Source organism: Cryptomeria japonica, chromosome 5, assembly GCF_030272615.1.
Source record: "Cryptomeria japonica chromosome 5, Sugi_1.0, whole genome shotgun sequence".
Classification (NCBI taxonomy): Eukaryota; Viridiplantae; Streptophyta; class Pinopsida; order Cupressales; family Cupressaceae; genus Cryptomeria; species Cryptomeria japonica.
The window spans coordinates 158,119,463-158,145,850 of NC_081409.1; the positions used below are offsets into that span (position 1 = coordinate 158,119,463).

General features: G+C 35.8%; 1 protein-coding gene across 2 annotated transcripts in view; it reads right to left on the reverse strand.

The window, feature by feature from the left end:
* Positions 1–26,388, reverse strand: part of LOC131072693 (DEAD-box ATP-dependent RNA helicase 28) — a 125,942-nt gene that overhangs the window by 27,571 nt on the left and 71,983 nt on the right. The window contains exons 8-18 of one of the 2 annotated variants that reach the window (XM_058008925.2): positions 21,554–21,649; positions 21,094–21,196; positions 14,256–14,318; positions 14,050–14,111; positions 10,151–10,247; positions 8,606–8,724; positions 8,470–8,512; positions 8,244–8,345; positions 6,679–6,780; positions 6,510–6,599; positions 5,889–6,178 (exon numbers count right to left, since the gene is read on the reverse strand). In XM_058008925.2, the coding sequence (XP_057864908.2) occupies positions 5,889–6,178; positions 6,510–6,599; positions 6,679–6,780; positions 8,244–8,345; positions 8,470–8,512; positions 8,606–8,724; positions 10,151–10,247; positions 14,050–14,111; positions 14,256–14,318; positions 21,094–21,196; positions 21,554–21,649 (1,167 nt within the window). The remainder of the gene's footprint in view (positions 1–5,888; positions 6,179–6,509; positions 6,600–6,678; positions 6,781–8,243; positions 8,346–8,469; positions 8,513–8,605; positions 8,725–10,150; positions 10,248–14,049; positions 14,112–14,255; positions 14,319–21,093; positions 21,197–21,553; positions 21,650–26,388) is intronic. The other variant, XM_058008926.2, reaches the window with a different exon arrangement.

Consider the following 26,388-nt stretch of genomic DNA (forward strand, 5'->3'; position numbering starts at 1 on the left):
TTTTCCTGTCCTTGACACTTCTTGTCCAATCTGAATCTGAGTAGCCTTTTAGGAGAATTGGGGTATTCAGTGAATACTTCAGCCCATAACCAATCGTGCCACATAGGTATCTTAGAATGTGCTTGGTAGCAACCAGGTGAACATGTTTAGGTGAGCTCATGAACTGATTGAGGGCATTAACCGCATAATAGATATCTGGCCTAGTATTGACTAGGTACATCAAGGAGCCAATCAACTGCCTGTACTCAGAGGGATCTGCAAAATCAGAGTTCGCTAAAGAAACACTTAACTTCTTTAAGTTAGATTCCATAGGAGTACGCATAGGTTTACAATCTATCATTCTAAATCTTTTCAAAATATCAATAGAGTATTTTCCCTGACTTAAAAAGATTTCATTAGCTCTTTGCCATACCTCTAACCCTAGGAAGTAATGCATTAGACCTAAATCCTTCATTTCAAATTCTGAGGCTAATTCCTTTTTACATCTCATGATTAATTTATTTTCACCCGTGAGAAATAAATCATCTACATACAAAACTAAAATAAGCATCTCATCATTATAAACTTTCAAGTAAATGTTAGCATCAGCATCATTCTTGGAAAACCCTAAACTTAGTAAGTACTTATCAATTCTTTCATACCAAGCGCAAGGAGCCTGTTTGAGCCCATATAAGGCTTTCTTCAACCTGCAAACATGAGAATCTCTTTTATGGATTACATAACCTTCTGGTTGCTCAATATAGACTTCCTCCTCAATGACACCATTAAGGAAGGTTGTCTTAACGTCCATTTGATGCAGCTCCCAACCTTTGGCTGTAGCAATAGCTATTATAGACCTAATAGAGGTATATCTAGCAACAGGGGTAAAGGTTTCTTCATAATCTATTCCTTCCTTTTGAGAAAAACCAAGTGCTACAAACCTAGCTTTATATTTTTCAATACTACCATCAGCATTATGTTTAATTTTAAACAACCATTTAGAAGAAACGACAAACTTACCTTTGGGTCTGGGTACAATGTCTCAGACATCATTCTTGATGATAGACCCATACTCTTCATCCATGGCTAATTTCCAAGCATGATGGGACATTGCTTCTCCGATATTGTGGGGTTCAGACTCAATTATATTGCACATCACAGAAATGTAGTTGGCGTGATTTTGAACACTCTTGCTATTTCTAAAGGTTCCTCTGGGAGCAGCAAACCCTTCAGCATCTTGAATCGTATTTCTAACCCAAAGTGGTCTCTTCTTGCAGACCACAATATCCTGAGGTATATCGGTAGATTGCATGGGTTCTGATGAGTCATTCTGAACTTCCTGATTTGGAAGATCAGTAGACTCCTCCTGTAACTCAAGGTTAGCATCAACAATTGAATCTTGATTTTCCATTACCACATCATTATTGTTGGTTAATGAACCTTTAGATCTTTTGAAAGCAATATCTTCTTCAAAAGTTACATCTCTACTTACCTCAACATACCTTTGACCTGAAATGTAGATCCTGAAGGCTTTGGAAGATTTGTTGTATCCTACTAGGATGCCTTTCTTTCTAGATGGATCCAGATTGGTTCGTTTTTCTTTAGGCACATGAACATACACAAGGCTTCCAAATATTCTTAGGTGACTGATGTCTGGTTTGATTCCAGAAAAGGCTTCTTCAGGTGTCACATCCTTTAGGACTCGATTAGGACATCTATTATGAATATAAACTGCGGTTTTGGATGCTTCTACCCATAGAAAAGATTGCAAGTCCTGATCATGTAACATGGGTCTTGCAGCTTCAACAATGGTCCTGTTCTTTCTTTCAGCAACTCCACTTTGCTGAGGGTTGTAGGCAACACAGAACTCCCTCTTAATTCCTGCTTTGACACAAAAGTCATAGAAGCTACCTGAGGTGTATTCACCTCCATTGTCAGACCTCAAACATTTAATTCGATTTCCTGTAGTATTTTCAACTAAGGCTTTGAATTCTTTAAATCTGTTTAGGACTTCTTCAGACTCTTTAGTTTTAAGAAAATAGATCCATGTTTTCCTAGAGAAATTATCTATGAAGATAACATAATATAGGAAACCACTAGGAGATGCTACAGACATAGGACCACATAAATCTGAATGGATAAGTTCTAACCTTTCTTTAGCCCTACTATCGCTTTTATGAAAGGGATTCTTTACATTCTTACCCATTGCACAACCTTTACAAGCATCATCATGAGATAAACTGAGGTTAGGCATACCTTTGACCATTTTACCGAGAGTGGGAAGAGCTTGAAAGTGAAGATGACCCAATCTTCTATGCCATAGCTCGCATGATTCAGGGGTCTCATGAATGAGAGCTTGAATTGGATTAGCTGCAAGCTTATATAAACTATCACATCTATTTCCAATAATACGAGCAGATTTGAAATTAGATTTCTTAGGCCAAGCAAGTACTTTCCCTTCAGAAAATGCTATTTGCAAACCCTTATCTTCTAAAGCCGAAATGGAAATAAGATTTCTTTTAATACCAGGTACAGAGAGAATATCACAGAGTTGTAAGGAAATACCAGAATCTAGTTTTAAAGAGGTAGTGCCAGAACCTTTTACCGAGTATCGAGCATCATCACCGATTACTACATGAAGATTGGTGTCTTTTTCAACCAGATTTGAGAGATGCTCACGAAATCCTGAGATGTGTCTGGAAGCGCCACTGTCAAGTATCCACGTATTGTTGTCCGTAGGAACATTGCTGGAAAGAGCAGAGATAAGAAGGTAGTCTTCACTTTGTTCAACAACTTCATTTAAGTTGGCTTCCCTTTCCTTTGGGTCATTCTGACAATCTCTGGCATAGTGACCATATTTGTCACATCTGAAGCAACAAATGTGAGAGGAATCTCTTGACTTTTTCCTTGGATCATAGGAGGAGGATCTAAAATCTTTGCTTCTCTTCTCTTTCTTCCAATGACCACCTTTCCTAGATTTAGATAAGAGAACATGATTATCTTTGAGAGAGTTCTTGAGTTTTCCTCTTACCTCAATTCGAGATTCCTCTTCGATGCAATCAGATTGAAGACGTTCAAAGTTGGGACGATCAGCTCTTCCACCAATGCTACGAATGAATGGTTCCCATACATCAGGTAGACCATTTAATGCAATCATAACAAGGTCTTTATCTGAGATTTGGCAATCAAGAGTGCTTAGCTTGTCCTTTAGTTCATTGATCTTCATGAAGTAGGCTATGATTGAGTCTTCTTCTTTCATTTTCATGTGTAGAAGTTGTTGTCTTAGGGCAAGAGCTCTGCTGAGATTGTTGACTTCATATATCCCTTCCAAGTGTTTGATCATTCCTCTGGCAGATACAAACTTTGATATGGCAGTGACAAGATGATTCTTGACGGATTCAATTATGATCCTTCTAGCTTTGAGGGAATCTTTATTGAATAGTTTCAGCTCTTCAGCATCTTTTGGAGGAGACAGCCTTTCTTCTTCTACAAATTTCAGTAGGTCATTTTCTTCAAGGACCAATAGAATACGAACTTTCCAAGCAGCAAAATCAATGGCTCCCTCTAGCCTATCTTCAGCCTTCAAACCTGACATCTTTAATCTGAACACAAAGAACAGCTATATGCAACAATTGATTTGCTAAAATCAGGAGTTAATGACACCTATAGCTCTGATACAATGTTAATTTAAACCCTAGGTATGTTAACCAGATTTATATAATTATTTATGCCCTAGGTTGTATTCAGATTTGCAGTATTTTAGGAAACCAACATAGAGTAAATTGTGCCCTAGATTGTAATCAGATTTGCAGTATTTTAGGAAACCAACATAAATTAAATTGTGCCCTAGATTGTAATCAGATTTGCCAACATAAATCAGAAATAGAACAGAAGACAAACAAGCATACCCTGGGAAAACCTCCAAGGAGGAAAAACCCAACATGAAAGACCCACAGGTCAAATTATATATTCTCCTCTAAATATAAGTACAATACTTAGCTTGAATCTGATCTTCACATATCAGATCTGTCCTTGTATGCTTCAATGACTTGCATCAAGATCTACTATGTCCCCTTGGACAATTTCGCACCAAGCTGAATAAGTTCGCACTCTTCCTTAAGTTCGCACCCTTCTTAAGAATTCGCACAGCAGAGCTAAATCGCCTTTTATGTAATTGAACTTGATGATGATTGACTTGCAAATTGTCATTTACTTATATGCATCTTTTATTCTTTGAAATGTAAGTCGGCCTCCTTGGTTTTTGGCGCCACGCTAAATGGCATGTATTTAGCGTGGCATTGTGAATTAGGATAGGGTCACGTTACCCTAGGATAGGACCCGGTCCTAAAGGGGGTTCGGATGTTGCCTTAAGGCAATCCGAACCCCTATAACCCTAGTTACAATCAACATAAAGGACCGGGTAGGAGGCCTAATTGGTCACAATCCTTATAGCCCTATTTTGTAGGTAAAACACAAAATAGTGAAATCGGTAAGGGGTTGAAAGCTTGAAACCTCTTGGGGGCACATGAATGGGTGGAAAAACCATGTATTAGACCTGACCTATCCTTGCTAAGACCTAGGAAGGTGTGGAACAAGCCAAGCCCTTATTAGCCTAAGTAAGGGTTCCTTGAAACTCATGAGTAGGTGAGACCTTAGGAGGAGTTTTTCAAGTTGTTGGTGGGTGGATTGGGCAAGGTCAGGGGATTCCACAAGCAGAGGAAGTCCTAGAAACCCTAGGGGTGGTTAGAACACCTGGTGATCCAAGGAAAGGATCCAAGAGCATAGACTAGGCAAGTCTATCCCATTCCCCATCCCATAAGGGTACCACAATCCATACATACATACATACATACATATATATATATATATATATATATATATATACGTGTGTGGGTTTATCAGCTAGCAACTCCCATTTTGGGAGCATGTATAGAAAATCAGGGCATGTGGTAGCAGCATACAGAACATACACAAGTGCATTTTTCCCCAGAAATTGCTATAACAGTTATTTACCATATATATAAGTAGTCCTGTTATAACTTTCCAAATTACAGTAATAGCTTATCAGAGTATAGGGAACTAATTAGTCAAACAATCAGCTGTTTGCAAACAATTTCAAAAAGGAATTCAGCATGTAACATTTCTCCATTTAAAGACAGAGCAGAGAACTTTTTCTTAAAATCCCTCATCTGAGTTGGCAAAAAGTGTTGACTTGGTGGTCAGCACCTCCTTCGGGGTTCGCGAATGGCTTAACCGCCTCTCATGGATCTGGGTAAGTCTGTTGTTTGTGACATTCGTTGACAGATGAAGCTTTTGGCGCAACGGCAAACATACCATCAATTGGTATCAGAGCCTTGGGTCACGGGTTTGAATCCCGGGAGGTCTCCTTCATTCCGTCGGTGCTGAGGGGGAGATTGTTGACCTTGTGGTCAGCACCTCCTTCGGGGTTTGCAACATGGCTTAACCGCCTCCCGTGGATCTGGGTAAGTCTGGTGTTTGTGACGCTCGTTGACAGCTCGAGCTTTTGGCGCAACAGCAAACATACCATCAAAAAGAGACATATTAACTAAAGGATCCATCAATTATAGAGATTGATTTATAAGATTCTGCAGTAATATGTTAGTTTTGTCATAAGAAGAGCATACACAGCAAGTTCAAAAGCAAATTGACCAATCCAGGCATTTAAATGTCCGAGTACATGCCTCAAGATATTTCAATTACATGTCAAAATGATTAAAAATAATGTAATACAGAAGACTGATTTGCATGTCCAAGTCCTATTTTCTACTGTGTGCAAAAAGACACTGGGCATGTTGTACGACTTCAAGGAAAACAACATCCATATGGATACGTGAACTCATTTCCTTAAAATAAGTTTTCAAATACAACGAGAAGGTAAGGTCTCATACCTTGACTTGCTTTTGAATGCCTTCTTTGACTTCTTTTTCCCTCCATCTAATTGCAAGCCACCTGAGGTAGTATGTGTTTGTTTTTTGGTGCTCATGTCATTTTGAAAGAGTTCTTCCATCTCTCCTTTCCTCCCTTTGTCCCTCCGAGGTTTCTTCTTCATAGAAGGATCTTTCTTGATGAATTTACCAGCTTCCCGTGCCTTGTCAACAGCCTTAAAAGCTTTTGCTCGCCTATATGCCAATTCAACTACAGACATTCCAGCCTTCTTTCCACTACCTTTCTTAGTCCCCTGCAACAGGATAATAGTCAATAAAATGCCCAAAATCTATCCCCAATAATTACAAATAATCAAAAACATTATTTTTATTCAGATTGACAACATTCACAAGGGAAATCAGTCCAGAGAATAGCCATTTAACATGTTCACATTTTTAAAAATCAGGCATGTTTCAAATATAAAGCTACAGCAATAAGTAGCTTGAATGCTACAAAAAATTACAGGTGCAAGCAAAGGTCAAAAATATTTGTTATAAAACATTTCATCAAATGTCTTTTCATGCCCAAGTTATGCATATATAGGCTGAGAACTGACAGTTAAAAGAAATAGAAGAAAGGTAAACCTGTTCTTCTTCGGAATTATTTGCATCATCTTCTTCTAGCATAGTACGGGCAGCTTCTAATTTCCGACGTTTTTTTCGTGGTAGATTTTTCTGCCAAAGGAAAAGGTGATATAAACAACAATTGGATAGAAAATATTGGAAGCATTTAAACTGTGTTCAGAGGTCATACCTCACGTTCAATTCGTTGCTTTTCTTTCCTTTTCATCTCATCCGCCTCTTCCAGACTAGTTACAATTTTACCAGCAGAGGGTTCTTCATTATTTGAAGCCTGCTATAATCCTCAATGATATAATGATCAAGATTTACACCAAAGCTGAATATTAAAAACAAATGCCAAATAGTACTAAAAGAAAAATGGTGGATAAAAACTGTGCAAAATATGGAAGTCAGTGTTTACAAGAAAAATATAAATTGAGAAGGTGGAAGCTATATGCACCTACAAAACTTATGACAAGCTCAAACAATGGCAGATAATTTAGTTAAAACTCTTATTAATACTAACAGAAATATGAATTTCAATTTCCAAGTATGCTGCCAACTGAAAATAGAGCAAAAGCTCAGACAGTGGGAGTAGACTTTCCAAAACTATCATTACAAAGTGTCAAAATCACCTGGAAAAGTAATGTTAGATGAATAGGGTAAGAACATATTGGCTGAATGGGTGACTTTTCAATCTAGGAACTTGTCCGCAGACAATAAAATAAGTTGAATTATGGCTCAAACTGTAACAAGAATTGACACTCTTTGTAACATGACGGAGAAGCCATGCATGAAATCTAGAACAAAGCCATAAGATTCATCAATAAACTTTGAGCTAACAAACAAGGTGAAGGCATCATTAAGGTGAAGGCATCATTCAAGAGAATACATTAGTTGTATGGAATTAGAAGGAGCCCTCCTACAAATAAAGTCTGACAAGAACATGATACTCAAGCTTTGAACAAATTTACCCTGCAATTAAGAAAATTGCAATAGAAAGCATCCAACAAAGAACAAATTTTCTTTCAGAAATGAGCACTGTCAACAAAAGTAAATCTCAAAAAGGAACATTTTCCTAGTACCTAGCACTGATCATGGTAAGCAGATAAATGATGATAGCTGACAAAGAAAATGTTTTACCTGATATCCTCTTAAAAGTCAAAAATAAGAGTCAGTTTGTTTGAATACACAAAATAAAGCCCTAATATGCTAGCAGTATGCTACGGGACAAAGCTATACAGTTACTAGACAACCAAGAATGGATAAGCATTCAAACCATTAAGTATCAGTTCAAAGCAAGAGAAAGATATTAGCCATGCTCATGAAAGATATACATGAGATCCTTCTATTAAGTGAAGAGAGCAAATCTATACATGATGGTCAATGTTCCATGCATATTTTACTAGAAGATATATATTTTTAAATGAGTGACTAGCCCATCTTCTGTAAAATGGTTCTGAATTTGTTCTCAATCATCAAAGCAATTCATATTCCTAACAATTCACGAAAATCAATCACATAGATGTCAAGAATTGCAGAGTTTCTACAGGACTCTCATCTAAATTTGTGATCGTTAAAAGAGCTCAATAAAAACACTAAACTAAGCATATGCAGGAAAAACATTACAAATATAGTAATCTACTTGCATTGTTTCAATGTCCATTCACTGATATACATAATGCATACAAAGGAAAATCCAATAAAAGCATTTGAAACAGGAAGTGGCGATAACAACAAAAATAGTTCAAACATCACCTTGGATGCTTTTGCAAGAAGTTTCTTGTCCCTTTCTGATTCAAACCATGTTCTTTTAGGACGTGAATGGATTTCATCCTTATGTTCCATCATGTTTTGTGCCTGCATAATTCTCATGAAAAGAAACAAAAAACATAAACATAGGTCCTAACTTCAAAAGAGAGAGCTTTGATGCATGTACTTACATGTAGACATGCAGCTTTATTACAATAGGACAGTAAAATACCTTATTAGCTTCCATCTCTGCTTTCCTAAGTGCTCTCTCTTCCCTGCAATAAAAAAGAAATTTAATGTATTGTTCTCTATTAACTTACACGAAACAATTGTAAACTTGGAATCATAACAAGGTTGTATTTTGCGACCTTTCTTCTTGAATGATCACAGCCACATGCTCTTCCATTTCTTCAATAGTCTTGGACCACTTGTCAATGGACTGTGCTGCAACCACCCTGCTGAGGAGCCTAGAATCAGTCCTTTTTGCCTGTAACAAACCAAAAATAACTTAAAACAATAGATGATGCACAGTAGTAAGAAAGCAGGTTCATGCATAAAGGCATCTGTAATACATATGGAACTAGTATATGCTGCTTAACCCCAAGACTCTGTATCCTTATTGAGTATACACAAATAATTTTCTTTGAAACAAAAAATCCAAAATGTATTGATGGCCTTTGTTCTCTCTCCATTGTGAATTATGGTCGTTTTAAGATACTGCTGACATACTCTAGAAATTTATTCTATTCATTAACACGATGAAGCAATTGCAGTTAATATCGTCTACAATCGAATCCCAATATTCAATCTTTGATAGCTAAGCATCTTAACCTTGTCTCTCACAATCTTCCATACATATATTTGTGATGATAAGAACAGAGGCACCCTGTTAGAACATAATGCTATTTGGGGTCAAACCTCTATAACATTGTAATGTTCTGGATATTTTATCGTATTCTTTATAAGAGCATTCCTAGAAACCACTTTATAAGAAATGATAGTTTTAATAGCTATTTTCTAGTCATTAAATTATTATTTATTAAACAATAGTTTTTTAAAAGGTATGGAAACCACCGTTTCAGGGATTTTCTATCCCTTCCTAGTTCCTACCATATTTAATGGAAGAAAAGTCCATGAAATGATTTGTTTTTTGAAGATTACTGCACAAAAACTATTTTGTGCCTGTAGAAGTGTGGAAAAGTGTATACCCAAGTTTAACCTATATTTTAATAGCTCGCTGCAAGTGTTCCTGAATATAAGATGCTATTTTGTGAGATTTTTTACCAATAATGGTTTCCCCATGTAAATCTGAGTATTCTGTGTAATATTACATTGTCTCAATATTTTCTTATCATTTAACTTCTTAATTTAAATATTTTTTATCATTGATCATTATCAAAATTTAAATGTATATTTTTTTTATCATTGATTATTATAAAAATTTAAATATATTATAAAGATTTATCAAACTGACAAACAACATCACCACTCTTCTCATACACTTCTCTAATTATAATAAAGAAAATGAACCTTAGGCAAAGTTCAACCACATTGACAGGTTCTAGATTTGTGATCCATTTGTGTAAGTCCATTGACAAATTAAATGTATCTTGATGCACATTGACACAACAATAAAACTTATTTGCAATTATTCAAGTTCCACCTTTTTATTCGTAACCTTCTCAACAAAAAATGTTGATTCCTTTATAAAGCATTTAAGCTAGGAAACAGTTTGGAAAAAATAAATCATTTTTTATATCAGTCTTGGAGAAACAAAATTCCAAGACATGGCCAGATATCCTAGGCAGATGGGGATTAAAATGATCATCAATCAATAACTCAACTTCCAGAAAATGATAAATATTCAAATAAGACACACATCTTTGCAATGATTCAAATGAGAAAAAACTAACCATGTCCTTAAGCAGTCTGCGATCCCGTTCAGTCACAAATGTGATGGCATAACCTTTTCTACCAGCTCTTGCTGTTCGACCAACTCTATGAACATAGCTGCAAGACAAAAAGATAAAAACTATAAACATATCCAAATATGAACATAGCTGCCAGGCATAAAAAAATTAAAAAACCATAAACATCAATGCATGAACCAAATGAGGGTCATAAAAACATAGATTTTCCACATAGATTTAGCATGCTTATATGTTAAGGTTGACACCACACAAGCTGAAAGGATAGACAAATCTTCCCAAAAATAAACCATGTCTAGACTGTAGCGACTAAACAGCATATCTAATATGAAACCTTCCAGATATACAACACAAATGCTTGCAACTTCTAAGCAAGAAACAAAAACAGCAATAGATTAATGTGATATTTGACCAAACAGGGGGGCCAATGTGCCTGTGGTAGCTGCTTGTATTAATGGTTTACAAGACAATCATATAAAGAATAAGGAACAATAATTTGTTGGCATCGTTACTAAATCCACATGGATTTGATTCAAATCCAGCCAAACGAGCCAGATCTGGATTTTTTGAACCAACTGAATCTGTCCAATTCAGCCCAGAATTTTCCATCCTGTTGAAATTTTACCATTTTTTTATTCCAGATTTCTGATTTATTTTTAACATTCAAACAAATCAAAATTTTTAAACCTAGTAACTATGCTTCTTGGTCTAAATGATGTCAACAATAAGTAAATCCAAAGGATGCATTCTTCAAATGCCTAAGAAAATACTGAAATAGTTGTGAAAAGGCAAAATATAAAGCTGCCAGCGAATGCAATACACTAGAATGTTCATTGCAGAGGATAAAGATTTGCGATGTGCAGACAGCACGACCATTAAGACATACAAGGACATTCAAGAAATGAAAAAATGTATTTCTAAGAATATAATCTTTCCCCCAACAACTAAGCAGAAAGCCACACAAGGTCTCAAGTTCAAAATGCCAAGCCACAATTAAATGTATCCAGGCTATATCAGATATGAGGATACGCACGCCCAAGGAGGGACAAAGGAGTTTCCAGCTACTCTGATTCCAATAATATAGTTAGAGCATTTTTTTAATTGGTGAACAAGGATTTCCAACTGCTCCACCCACCGGACACATACAGGGGCACAAAGTCTAGGCATGCATAGCATGCACCTTTCACTGCATCAATGCAACAAGAGCTTGCTCATTTAATTATTTTTTTAATTGGCAAATGTGGATTTCCAACTGCTCCACCCATGGGACACAAACATGGGCCTAGTATCCAAGCATGCATAGCATGCACCTTCCACTGCATCAATGCAACAAGAGCTTGCCCAGCAATTTCCAACAGAAATTGAACCTGAATCTTAATTGTGGTAGTGCTCCATATTTGCCATTCAGTCACACTCAATAGAAGAATATACTTAAGATTTGCTTTTTAATCAATAACATACTTAGCACTTGTTAACTCCACTATATTTCCTAATGCAACATATAACTAGCAGTTGACTTTTGCTTTCAACTATAATGCCTTCTTGTGGAGATTTTGTTGTTCAAGTACCTTTTAGATTATGAATTGAAGAATCGCCTCTGTATGTGTCAGGAAATATGTCACGTTTTCCATTAAGAGGAAACCATATATAGCACATGTTTTTGCTAAATTATTCCACACAAATATATTCAACAAGACAACAACCATACCTCCCTGTTGGTCACAGAACATGCCTCCCATTGCAGCTCTGCCAGGGTAATTATGTGTCACGCTGTCTAAATTTAACTAATGTTCTCCTTCTAGGGTTGGGATCCAGTAGTCCTTTCCTCTAACTCTGAAAATTGATCAGCTGTAATGGAAAGGAATTCCAATCGTTTGCAATATCTAGGTCAACCTGTTCACTAATTTGAATCTGATTTCTTCTGTGGAAGTGTAAGATCCAGCTGTACTTTTGATATTGCCCCCATATTGTTCTAACAGTGACTTGTCAACCATGTTCACTGATTTGAATCTGCTTTCCACTGTAACTGTGTAAGCTCGAGCTGTCCTTTTGATATTGCCTTGTATAGTTCTAGTAATGATTTGTTACTCCTTGGAAGTTCCTGAGAACACTTGAACGTTCTATTTTATCAAATATTCAAATGATGAAGACTAGAGTAAAAATATTCTAGATCAGGGGATGTCCACGTAGCGCAACGGACGTTGCGAGCCCTGTTGATAGGGTGGTTCTGAGTTCGAAACCCTGCAGGATGTAGGGGCGATCTGTGCGGTTTCAAGCGCGCGCTCAGGAGATGTTTTCCATTGTACCCTCGCATTGGTGACTGGACTGTTGGTCCCCTGTGTTGACCATGTCGGACATGTTAATATGCCTCCCATGTTGGTGACTGGACCCCTGCGCTGACCATGTTGGTCGTGTTGAAGTGCCCCCCACGTTGGTGACTTGGCTGGTGGACCCCTCTGCTGATTCCCAGCGCTTATGGAGGGAGCTCACCATGGTGAGAACGAAGGACCAAGTATGATGGAGAGATAAGGGGTACGTGCTAGTGGAGAGATAAGGAGTGAGCGCCGATGGAGTGATAAGGAGTTTCACTGGAGAGATAAGGCTGTCGAATGGAGAGATAAGGAGAAGGATCGGAGTGATAAGGAGTGTAGCGATAAGTGTGCATGGAGTGATAAGGAGAGATGATATTCTAGATCAATCTAATAAAGGGCATTACAAACGTTGTGACGATGGGCATTAAGAATGTTGTCCAAGTTATAAAGGATAATAAGAAAAATCGAGAGGCAGCAGGAGCTTTGGTAGAGGAAAGTTAAGAGTACATTTTTTGGACACTATGTACCATCCACTCCCTCAACAAAGTCGAATCATTGATCCTAGCTAATGAATGGTGGGCTCAAGGGGACTACACCTAGAGTTTCACATAGCACATCATGAGTATGATAAAGTTTGTTGATGTAGATTGACTATGTTTGGGAAGAATTTATGATGGCATAGACTCAATGATAGAAAAATAAAGGCCATAATAGAAAAGGAGAATGACCCTAAAGAAACATTTTTCTTGAATGTAGTAACAAGATGACCACAACCTACATATTTATTATCTCCCGAACATTACAACATGGAGATACATTTTTTTGCCTCAAAGAATCACACCATATAAAGACAATGAAATTGCTAGAGGTACAAGAAAGCATTTCGAAAAATACTTTCCAATCCAGAAGTGGTGAATAATGTTAGGATTGAGTATAGCAAGGTAGTACATGGTAGTACCTCTATGAGTAAAGTTATATGTTCCTCCATACATGGTAGTACCTCCATGAGTAAAGTTATATGTTCCTCCATCCTCTTGCAATTAAAAATCTATCATAAGTCAAATATTATTTTTTTAACATTCATACCATTTTCACATTTTAAGTTGCATCGACTTTCTCTTCAATTTTGACAAGTTCTTTGGCTAAAAAATGATTGGGGTACATACTCCTTTATCATCTCAATTAAGCACAATCAACTGGGTGCAAAAAAAGCAAAATATTTGGTCTACATCAACTTCAATTTGGAATATAACCCGTGAGTGTACGAGCTTAGATGCATCTATTCTAGAGTTTGCCAAGGCCACTTTAGATGATAACAAGGCTCCTGCACATGATGTAGCTAGTGCGAGTGGCACTAAGATATTGTGGATGGCCAAGGGATATCCCCTGCTATCCCACTAGTCTGGATTCACCACTGGGAAGAAGGCCACAGATTTCAAAGCCAGGGATAGATTCCCATGTAAACTTGAGTTTTTCTCTATTTTTAGTTTTTCTTGATATTAAAATGTTGACATTAAATTCTTTCTATAAAGTCTAGAAACACAGAGAATATGAAGGCTTACAAGTTCTCACCTTTTAATATCACGAGGGCAGGCAAAGTTAATAACTGTCTCGACACCAATTATATCCAAGCCCTGCATTGAAAATGAATTAAATGAAATATTGAACCAAATGGCTTTAGAATTGACACACAACACTAAAGAATTTATTCTGGACATCTTTTGAGCATATTCAATGATATGCAAGCACAAGAAGAATATTATAAAAACTGCACTTACTCGAGCTGCAACATCAGTTGCAATAAGAAAATCAACTTCTTGCTTCCTGAATAGTTCCAAAGCCTGAAGAATATAGAGAAATACACTTACTTTAGCTAAAACACCAAAAATAAACCATCTACCAGTGACTATATTTTGTATAGATACAGGGGAAGAAAGCTATTCTTGTTCATTAATGGAGTTATAAACAACTATCCTTTCTTATAACATAAAAAAAGCATTGCTAAATAATCTTGTATGGTGTCATTCTATATAGGCTTGATTATTAATAATAAAATTTATACAACTAGAATAAAAATCAGAAATTGGAAACTGATAGGCACACACACACACACTAGCAGATGCACACACACACATTTTTCCAGATCTAAATACAAATAAAATATCAAAATAGAAATATGAACACAAACATTAAATTTCAAGAACAAGAAATACAAAGTAAAAAATCTCTATAATTTGCCTTCAATATCCAGGTAGAAATATTGTTGGCATGAACACCAACGAAAAAATTTCATGTTTGAAGTTAGGGCTAAGAAATGCATCATTTAATAGACATAGTGACATAAAATGTAACCAAACTCAGAAATAGGCATATTGGATGATAATTCACCTCTACAGAGGTAATTTCAATTCAGAGAAGCAAACAAGATCAGATGTAAAGGTCAACTCACAAAAGCTGTTCTGCCAATGGTTTTATTTTTAGTTACTTCAACTTCTGTTCGAATTGGTGTTCAGTGTTAATTCAAAGCCAGGGTGTTTTAATACATTCTGTAATTAGGTGGGATAGTCCAATCATCCATAATTTCCTGTCAAGAGTGCATCCTGCTTATATATATTTGAGGTTTTGTCTAAATGGTTAATCCACTCAATAGCCTCAGCAAATGCATGATGCAAATTAACACACTTCATTAGTTTTAGAAGAGGAAAACTAACTGAAGATAGAACATAATGCAACTTTAATAAAATCGATGGTCAAATTGCATTCCAGATTTTCCAATGATATCAATGTCAACTGATTAAATGGAATAAGACAATACAGATGTGTTCCTGGAGCATCACAATTCCCCACTAGAGTATATAAAGTACTTCTCAGCCTTTGAAAGATGTTCTTATTTAAACAAGGACCAATAAATCAGTAGCTTGTTAGGTATATAGAGAATTTTCGCGCACCAACCTTTATTTGCAAGCTAGTTTCCACCATCACCCTGTAGAACACAATTCTACTACTGAGAGTAGGGGGGTGAATCAGTAGTAGATAAAACTTTCTAATCCTTAAACAATCAAGTATTCTTGAAGAGTTGAGAAACATGAAAGCAGAACTGAAAAGAATGCAATCACAAGTGAAGATCAGTGCACAAGAATTAAATGGAAAACCTGGAATGGGAAAAACCACAGTGAGAAGTGCTGCTAGGATCTACTGTCCTAATCCAGCCTCACAAATCAAAAGTGTCTACAAATTTTAAGGGCACCAACCCTAAGGAATCACCAAATCCCTTGATAGAGCACCAACTCTTACAAATCTATCACTTATCAATTTCAGCACCAACTCAGCAAAATTAAGGCACCAACCTTAAGAATGTTGCAAACAAATGAGTTTCAGACTTCAAATACAATTTTGAAAGCATACATTGAAGCTATTACAAATTGAACACCATAAGACTTCTGATATATGAAACAATTCTATATTCAATCTGTTAGTAAATTTGTGTATCATGTCTGCAATCTTTAGAAAGGCACACCAACTTAACACAACTTCAACAAGAAAATGTTATATACCTCTGCATTATTAGCCTTTGTTCATCATCTGAATCAGCTATATACTTGCAGCACAATTTGTATCTGTGAGAATGAATAAATTAAATAAATACTGTATACCCCAATCCCCCTTTAAAGATTGCATACTTCTGGCACCTTGTATTTGATTGGATTCTCAATAACATTTCATATTCAATCCACACAACCTACAGAATTTGTTTGCAGAATCTTGTTCATAAGTTTAGACACTCTGAATTATGTCTCCCTGTAACCAGCTTACTAATTCTTCTTCATAACTCTCTCTGTATTGTAAAGACATCTATCTAGTGGTTTTCAATCTGCATAGTTTATCTCTGTTCAGCAATCGATACTCTTGTTTTGTTCTTCTTAAATAAGGACTGCTATTGGTTGGACAGGCAGAAAATACAGTTCCAACTGCCTATAACTGACTTTGATAGTTTGATAACAGCAATAACCAACTCAACCAATCCATATCAAGCTTCACGTAAAGATACACAACAACAACTTGTGTTTAAACAATTTTAAATAATAATCCAACTGTTCACGTGAAGATGACAACCAAATCCAACTGATCTAACTGATTTGTAATCAATCATGATCAGTTTATAGCAGTTCGGACATCCATTACACAACTCTTCGGACCAACATGAATAGAATTTTGTTCCAGGTTATAGGTGAACCAATGGTAATATCTGGTTAAGTAATTACTGTGTATTTTCTATGCAGATGTTTAATAATCTAAGAACAAGAACACACTGTAATGTTTATTAATTCATTGTTCTTCACATTACTGTTTGACTTCAGAATTAGATGCATTCACAGAAGGGGCAAAGAACATGATGTTCATCTACAGATTACCATACTGGCATGATTTTGCTGCCTGAAGATTGTCATGCCACCATTAAAAGAACCAGATATGTGCACCCTGCATCTATCAACCTAGTGTTTGATATAACAAAAATCTGTAAAATGTATCATCAACCTAAGAGTCTAGAATTACTGCAAATTTCATGAATGTATCTGTTCAAACTTGACATCAATGACAAACATAAAATCTTCTAACACACCCTTGGCAAGAAAAAATCAGAATCCTGAACACTTGGAAGAGTACATTTTACCAGGATCTCAAAGGAATTTGATTGAGACTAACCGACAGAAAAAAGAAAAAAAAATTCAAAATGCTAAAATGAATCTTCATCCCCAGCAATTAGATAAAGACAAGCTCACCTTTGGTTTTTCTCCCTTAAAATCAAGGGACAACCAACAATATGCTAAGAGTTTACAAACAAGAAATATAAGGCAAAGTTGCATGGACACGCATACGGATACAAATATGGATACGGTATCAAATACGGATACGACCATTTTTTAAGACCCCCAATATGGATATGGCTGGATACAACATTCATAAAAAACACATACACATATATTTAACACAATTTTCTAAGTTATTAGAGGAGATTTTTGTTACTTCAAAAGCAATATAGCCACATAATTGCTACATAAACAATTATAAGTTGATTTAACAGTTTACAGTATGCAAAAATAGTAGAGATGTATTAAAAGATAACTGAAAAAAATGGGTTGCCGAAATAGAAAAACATTTCATTTGTCTTTCTCATTTGGTGTATGTTTTCTATACCAATTTTTTTTTTAAATTGCATGAATGAAGCTTTTTTTAATTAAATTTAAGAAGATTTACATCAAATTTTGAAAAAATCAAATCACATAGTATTTGGCACAGTTGGAAATCAAGGTCTTTTGGGCATGCGTGGGTACATTATCCGATGTGTACCCGGGCTGTATCGGATACGTATCCATTTCGGATATGGGGATACACACACCCAAGGAGGGACAGGAGTTTCCAGCTACTCTGATATAAGGACAACATTCTCTCTTAATGCCCTTCAATCATTCTCAAAATTATGTGTGCCCCTATCAATCAAAAGCCACTGAGTGTTTATCTAAAAGCATGCTCCTAGCTGTGAAATTATTCTCCAAAAGAAACAAATAGACATTATATGTGCAAAAAGTTGATCTTCTTGTCATTGATGTCAATGTGAGGGCAGTTTGCTTGCTGCCACATAGTATGCAGAGCAGTTTCTGTCGTTTGTGTGTTATGCAGATGTGTCAGTAGATGTCACGGCTGCTACTTGTCTTCATGGTCAGTTGTCTCTATTTTGTAATTGTTATTTTTGTCTTTGGCGGTTTACTGATGTTGACAGAGAATTTTTGGTGGTTGGTCAGAAGTGCAGTCTCTGTCGTTTGCATGTTATACAGATGTGTCAATGGATGTCAAGGCTGCTACTTGTCTTCATAATCGGTTGGCTCTGTTTTCTAACTGTTCTTTTTGTCTTTGGTGGTTTACTAGTGTTGACAGAGAATTTTTGGTGGTTGGTCAAAGGTCTGCACAAGTTGGCAGTATATTCTTGACCGTTTCAACTTCTCCTTCAGATCTGACAGTTGTGCCTATTTGTTGATCATTTTCTGTGTGTGCAGAAGCAGTTTCATATTCCTTATGTGTGCAGAAGCAATTTCATATTCCTTGTGTGTGCAGAAGCAGTTTTAGTTTGAGCAGAGTTTTTGTTGCAGATTTTCATGAAGATGGCATACTGAGATACACATGCATGAATATCAGATGTCAAGGCGACTGATCCAAAACTCATGTTCTGAAATCTTGTTCAATCTGTATTGAAGATATCATAGGCGACTTCAATGTAATTTTTCGAAAGTTTTAGAGAGAAAAGGGTGTTTCTGATACATTCCTCTCTGTTTTACAAGAAATTTAAGTCTGATATATATGTTAAAATCTGAAATCTGAGAGGTTATAAGTTCAGATTTATTTCTTCTATTAAGAGGTTGGAGCCTCTGTGTCTTTATTAGAGTTGGAGCTCTTTATGAGGTCGGTGCCTTTTTTTTGTGTTCAGAGTTGGTGCTCTTTATGTGAGTTGCAGCTCACTATTGTACTTGGGTTGGTGCTCATTTGATTTTATAAAAGCTTTTGATGTTTTGGTTTTTTACCCGAAATGATTTTCCACGAGATAAATCTTGTGTTCTCTTAGTGTTTATCTATTAATTTGTTTGTGTGGGTTTAGCTCTGCTGATTTGTTTTTATCTGTATTAAAGTATTTGAAATACTGAAATACTGGATCAGATAGAAAAATTTTAAGAACAAATATGCTTGTACAATGACCTTCTTCTATTTACAGGAAGCATAACCATAGAGTTTACTACTAACCACCATGTTGATGTGTTTATGCAATAGATCCAGAAAAGGTAAGCCTTTATAAAAATGGCTTGGAAATAAACACCCAATCTGAATGAAGGAGCTAGCTCAACCTGTTTCCATCTATTTCACTGGCATTTTGCTACAGAAATTTATCAGCTCCAGAATAACATTTAGGGTACACTAAAAGCTTATAAAATCATTTTGTTGCTAATAGGGAGAATTCTACTATTCCTACATGACTCCAATTGTATTGAAAATGTTTTCCATGATACATGGTATTGATTAAAAATTTAAAATAAAATCAAGTGACTGAAACAACCTTTACTAAAGCCATAAAGGTTATCGTGGCTAAGACATTGACACTTTATACCATATGCCAAGGTAGCCCATATGTTGAATATTCCTACCAAAAAATTTCTCTCAGAAGATCAATGTTCACATTCAACATTATATGTATTCAAATAGAAGGATACATGGCCAGCCACATGGGAATTTAGAAACTTAATACAATAGGCACTTCTTAAATTTAGCTCTAGATATCTTTGTTTGACTTGAGGTTCAGTTTGATCATTATTTTACACAATGAAAATTGATTTGATGCCCTGTTGCTTCAAAATTCTAGAAATCTTCTTCGATCCACCTTCAATGTAAGGGATGAAAGCTTCCATAGGGCATGAGGACTCTTCAGCAACCTCTCACTCTGCATGTGCCTTATCTGCTTGCTTGAAAGCCCATGTAATCTGTTTGCTCATGTAAGCTTGTACCTGTTTTTCTTTAAAACCATAGTCAAATGAATTTTTTGTTGTTCTAGATGTTCTTCACTTGAGATCTGGCCCCCAAGTTCTTGTATGTTAGTTATGCTTGTTAACTTTTAAAATCTCATGAATGTTTATGGTCATCGGGACGTCATAAAAACATAAACCCAGTAGAAAGTCCTCTAAGCACAAACTATGGAGATGAAACTCAAACACAGGAAGAAATAAAATGTAAGGGAAAAAGAAACAATATCATTTAATTTAAAATCAAATGTGTAGATGAAAAAAATTCTAGCCAAACCATTATATTTTGCACACTGCCATATCTCAACTGGTATACATGATACATTGGCACATAGATAGCAAAGTATTGCCCAAGACTATTCCATAAAACATACAAATATTATCATTTGTTTATGGGATTAACTTGACAATGAGCAGCTACAACGGTTGACCAGGAAATTGTCAATGTTTGTAAGAATGAGAGATGTGGTATATGGCTTCCTTGCAATTATACAGATACAAAAACTTAAGATAAGTTATAAATTGTTGAACAACTAAAAAATGGGATCTTACCTATCTAAGACAAGTTGCACTTTAAGAAACAGATGTGAAAGAAGACCATACAAACCAATAGACAACAAAAAAAATTCAGATTGTGCTTGTGACAGTGAACAGACTCGTGCAAACTTCATTATGAAACAGGACCTTGAGCAACTAGTGGATTTCAAAGGTTTGTTGGAAACACTTACATCAGCTCACAGTCCTTTGAAACATGGAGCATTGGAGACAAACCATAAATCAATTTCCCAAATACTTTAATTCAATTGCAAGCATTTTAAATTACTCCATGTTTAAATAAGTGAACGAGATGTTTAAATATATGTGCATTCTGCCACAAATTAACCAATAGGCTAATGACCTATTGCCAATAGACTTATTGTCTTATTTTGTTATATGGAAAGAGTGCACAGTATCTAAGAAAAAATTGTTCTTAAATATAATAAAGATTGAAAAAACTGAATGTAATACAAAACTGATATTCAGGATGGAATACTGTTGAAGATAAAGAACCTACATCAAGCCTCTGTGCCTGAGTGAGATTCCCATGCAGCTCTGCAGCTTTCAAGCCAGACAATCCAAATAAAATTTTCAATCGATGGGCTGCTTGCTTAGTGCCACTGTCAAAATGCTATCATCATTAATACAATTGTTATGATTTTGACAACAATAGATAAGATTAGTCACTGAAATAAAAAAATTACAACAAGCAAAGAACCTTATATTTGATCTAAACTTGTCCTAACAGCACAATATATTTTCCTGACATGAGATCATTGTCATTTCCTGCTCTCAATTAACGGAATAGGAAGGGAACTTGAACCATATATTTCAGCAGTAACTAACTACCAGAAAATACCAAGACATAAGTGGATATCCTTAAATAAGAAAGTATTCTAGGTGACAACTACATTATAAAATATATGTATATGCAACTGACAAACAATAAGCATTCCAATCTACTATATAAAAAATACCTGAAGACAATAACTTTGTTGGTAAAATTCCTTGAACACAATGCAAGCAAGATCGCTTCCTGTGTTGCTTCATGATTTTGTCGAATTTTGATTACCCTGAATCAAACAGAAAAGCAAAGGATATTAGGCACCCATCATGAACCATGGTAGTAGATCAAATAAACAAACACCATGTTCGGTGCAAGTTACTTTTTGACAAACTTTTTATGGATCTGCCAAAATCAATCCACTTTGATTTAAACTATTAATTTTACTTACAACTCTAGCTATAAATAAGAAACAATTTTATCCCACTAAAGCTTGAAGAAAGGTGAAAAAACACACTATTTATAATTTCACCAGATCCAACTATCATCCCAAATAACCCTAAGTATTGACATGTTTTCTAAAACATCAAAATATAACACTTAAAGAAACCAATTTCAATGCTCTCTTAGATATACCCTGGCCAAATATTTTATTCATTGGCAGGAATAACCAAGTAATACAAAAGTAAGCACTCAATAGCAGCCATTGTCATCCACAGAGATAATTTCCTCTCAACAAAGCTTAAAAGCTTTGAAACAAACCCAGAAACTTTATCATCTATTTGACATTATGCATTTATGAGACATCGCACTATAACTATACAATAGGCCCTTAAAACAAGCAATAATGCACGTATTTTGTTTCAGATGAATCATATATATGGAATAACTACACTCTAAAAATTAGTTGCACAATGGTTTATCTTCTATCACTCTTGCATTTCACTACTCATTGTAATATTCAATTATCAGCATATCCTTTGGTTTTTACTTGTCATAAATTGTTATTAACTATTAGAATAATATTTAATTATTACAAGATAAAGCTTACAGTTGTAATAAAGCCACCTTAGTGGCAATTGTTTTCTTTCTATTTTTTTAGTTAGCTTTATAGTTTTTAGCCAGTATGTAATTTTTATCCGTTTGGGTGGTTTCTTCTCCAATCTCTATATAAGGAGTGTTAATACATGGTACCTACGGTAAGATAAATGATTGAATGAGAGATAAATGAAGTCTCTCGTTCAATCATTTATCCTATCGATTAAACCATTAAGAAAAACTTCAAGCTATTTTATTTGATAATCATTCCTCATTTATATCAATATCGATAATCATATTATAGCATGGCACATTGGTGATCAACGATAGTTATCAGGTTAACCATCTATCCCGATCTATATCGGATGTGTTCCCAGCAAATAGAATAACGATTATCGAGTTGCTATCGGGTGGCAAAGTATGCACCGTTTAATGTATATAACCTTTAGTTAGTGATCGGTATCGGTTAACATAGACACCGATTCACATCGGTTAATATGCCATGCCAACACCATCGTGAATACCGATTGGCATATATACTATGTTATGTGAACCCCGACTAATATCGGGTTGGTAAATAATTAAACACCGGTTGATAACATATATCAAAGGGTGCGATCAAGTAGTGTCTTGATCGGTCATGTCCATAAGACATGACCAGTCAAGGCACTGCTTGATCCTCCCCTCTTGCATATATATATCATTTGGTATTTGTGAAGAGGATATTGAAATCGATAAATACTTCTTACCTGCCAAACAAAGAAGATAGTCAGAATTATAATAGTGATAGATAATACATAGATATAAAGAATAAAATTAGAATACATCTTGCATATTGAATTGTAAATTGAACAACATTTACATGGTATCAGAGCTATAGTTAAATCGAACATGAGGATGTTCAATTTTAATTTAAAATTCAAATCAAGCATATATTCAACATCACAATTCTCTCAATGGCTAGCGTTATCAGATTTGAAGACAGACTCGGAGGAGGTGATGACTACTCCGCATGGAAATTCAGAATTCAAATGATTCTAAAAGAAAATAAAGTCGAATCATTTGTAAAGACTGAAACTGCAGAACCTGAGTCTGAACCTGACAAAGCAATTTGGAGAGAAGGAAATGATAAGGCTATTAAAATCATAGTTGATGGGGTAAGAAACAATATCATGCCCATTATAAGGAAACATGAAACAGCGTTCAACATGTTCAAAGCACTTGAAGACGCTTTTGAGATATCTAATGCCAGTAGAACCTTGGCTTTAAAAAGAGAAATAAATCATATAGCCATGATAAAAGGAGAATCAATCAATGCCTACTTCATGCGAATATCTTCCCTAAGGGATGAACTGGCAACCCTTGGATATGAGATCCAAAGCAAAGAATTAAGCATCATTGCTCTAGATGGGTTGCCCAGCATATGGGAAACATTCGTCCAAGGCATCAGTGCAAGGGATGAATTCCAAAAATTCGATAGGCTAAAGGCTGACTGTCTCCAAGAGGAATCAAGGCAAAATAAGAAAGGGATCAAACAGAAGAATATTGATGAAGATCTTCAAGTTCTAAATACAAACTCAAACAAGAAAAGCAAGCAGAAGCAATTCAGGAAGAGAAAAAGTTGTCACCGCAAGAACACCTTCAAGAAGGACCTTTCTCAGATTTAGTGTTACAGATGTGACAAATTTGGGCACTATGTTGCCAAATGTCCAGAAAGAGCTAAGCAAGCCACATTTGTCAAAACAGGAAAATCTAAAAGGGAAGAGGACTCCGAGAAGTACGTGCTCTATTCAGCGCTCACAAACCAAGCATCAAACAAAGTGCACTCCTAGGTGATCAACAGTGGCTCATCCAAACACATCACAGGATTCAGAGAAGTATTGGACTCCATGAAAGAGGAGAATGATGAGGAAGTAACTATTGGAGATGACTCTACACATCCAGTCAAAGGAGTTGGAACCTGCACTATCAAACTAAAGTCGGGTGTATCATTACAACTTAGAGGAGTACTATATGTTCCAGGCATCAAGAGAAATCTAGTCTCAATATCAGCACTGGAAGACGATGGATATAGAGTAAGCTTTATGGACAACAAAGTATTGGCTTGGCCAAAGAACACATCCATCAAGAAAACTAAAACAATTGGTCAAAGACAAGGCTACTTGTATGAGCTATGCACAGAGCCCAACTTAGCCCTAATTCATGAAACTACAAATGCAAATGAAATCTGGCATAGAAGGCTAGGCCACCTAAATTTTAGAGCTTTATCATCAATGGGAGACCTTGTCACAGGTCTACCTAAGTTAAAGCAATATCATTCAGGGGCATGCACAGAATGTGCCCTAGGTAAAAATACTAAGGGTTCTTTTCAGAATAGTACTAGAAAAACAAGTAAAATTTTAGAGTTAGTTCATTCTGATGTAGGTGGACCTATGTTCGTATCTTCATTGGGGGGATTTTTGTATTATGTAATATTTGTTGATGACAACTCTAGGAAAACCTGGATCTACTTTCTGAAATGTAAAGAATTAGAAGAGATCCTTAATAGGTTTAAAGAATTAAAATCACTAACAGAAAACTACACAGGAAATAAAATTAAAACCCTAAGAACTGATAATGGGGGGGAATACACATCAGAATTATTTAAAGAGTTTTGTAAAAATTCAAGGATTAAGAGAGAGTTAACAATACCTTATAACCCTCAACAAAATGGGATAGCTGAAAGGAAAAATAAGACAATCGTTGAAGCTGCCAAAGCTATGATTCTTGATCAGAATCTAAATATCAATCTTTGGGCAGAAGCAACTAGCACTGTTGTATACATTCAAAACAAATGTCCTCACTTTCATCTTGAAGATAAGACCCCTGAGGAAGTCTTTACTAAATCAAAGCCTGATATTAGCCACCTTAGGATATTTGGATGCCCTGTCTATATTCATGTACCTAAGGAGAAAAGATTAAAATTAGAGCCTTCTGGAAAAAGGGGAATCTTTGTAGGATATAGTGAAACCTCAAAAGCTTACAGGATCTATATACCTGGTCAAAAGAATATTGAACTAAGCAAGGATGTGATATTTGAAGAAGACTTAGCATTCAAAAGAGCCCAAAGCTCTCTAGACCCTGAAGTCTATATCCCCACCCCTAGCAGAGATAGAGATCCTATACCTGAGCTTCAGAGGGAGAATCCTGAGGAAACTATAAGTGAAACTCAAAGTCCACCTACAGAAAACCTCAAGAAAATACCACTATGGGCCACCAAGACTGTAGCAGAAGCTCAGAAGTTTGTTGCTCCTTCAAGAACCTTCAGGGAAAGCAAAAGGCCGAATAAATTCACTAGCTATGTCACCCTTATGAATGATCTCTCTAAAGCTGAACCAAACAATGTATCAGATGCACTTGAACATCAAGTATGGAAGGATGCCATGTCTGAAGAGTATCAGTCCATTATGAAAAATGATGTTTGGGAGATTGTTCCTAGGCCAACTAAAAAATCAGTTGTTTCATCTAAATGGTTGTTCAAGATCAAACATGCTGCAGATGGCAGTATTGAAAAACACAAGGCCAGATTTGTAGCTAGAGGGTTCTCACAAAGGGAAGGAATAGATTATGAAGAAACTTTTGCACCTGTTGCCAGGTATACATCAGTAAGAGTTGTATTAGCCATTGCAGCAGCAAAGGGGTGGAAGGTACACCAGATGGATGTTAAGACAACATTTCTAAATAGTGAGATCTCAGAAGAAGTCTACTTAGAGCAACCTGAAGGGTTTGAAATTTATAATGCAGAGTCTCATGTATGTAGACTCAAGAAAGCTCTCTATGGGCTTAAACAGGTTCCCAAGGCCTGGTATGAAAGAATTGACACCTATCTCTCAGGACTAGGCTTCTCTAAAAATGATGCAAATCTTAATCTCTATTACAAAAGAAATAAAGGTGATATGCTAATGTTGATTTTATATGTTGATGACTTATTAATCACAGGAAATGATCATC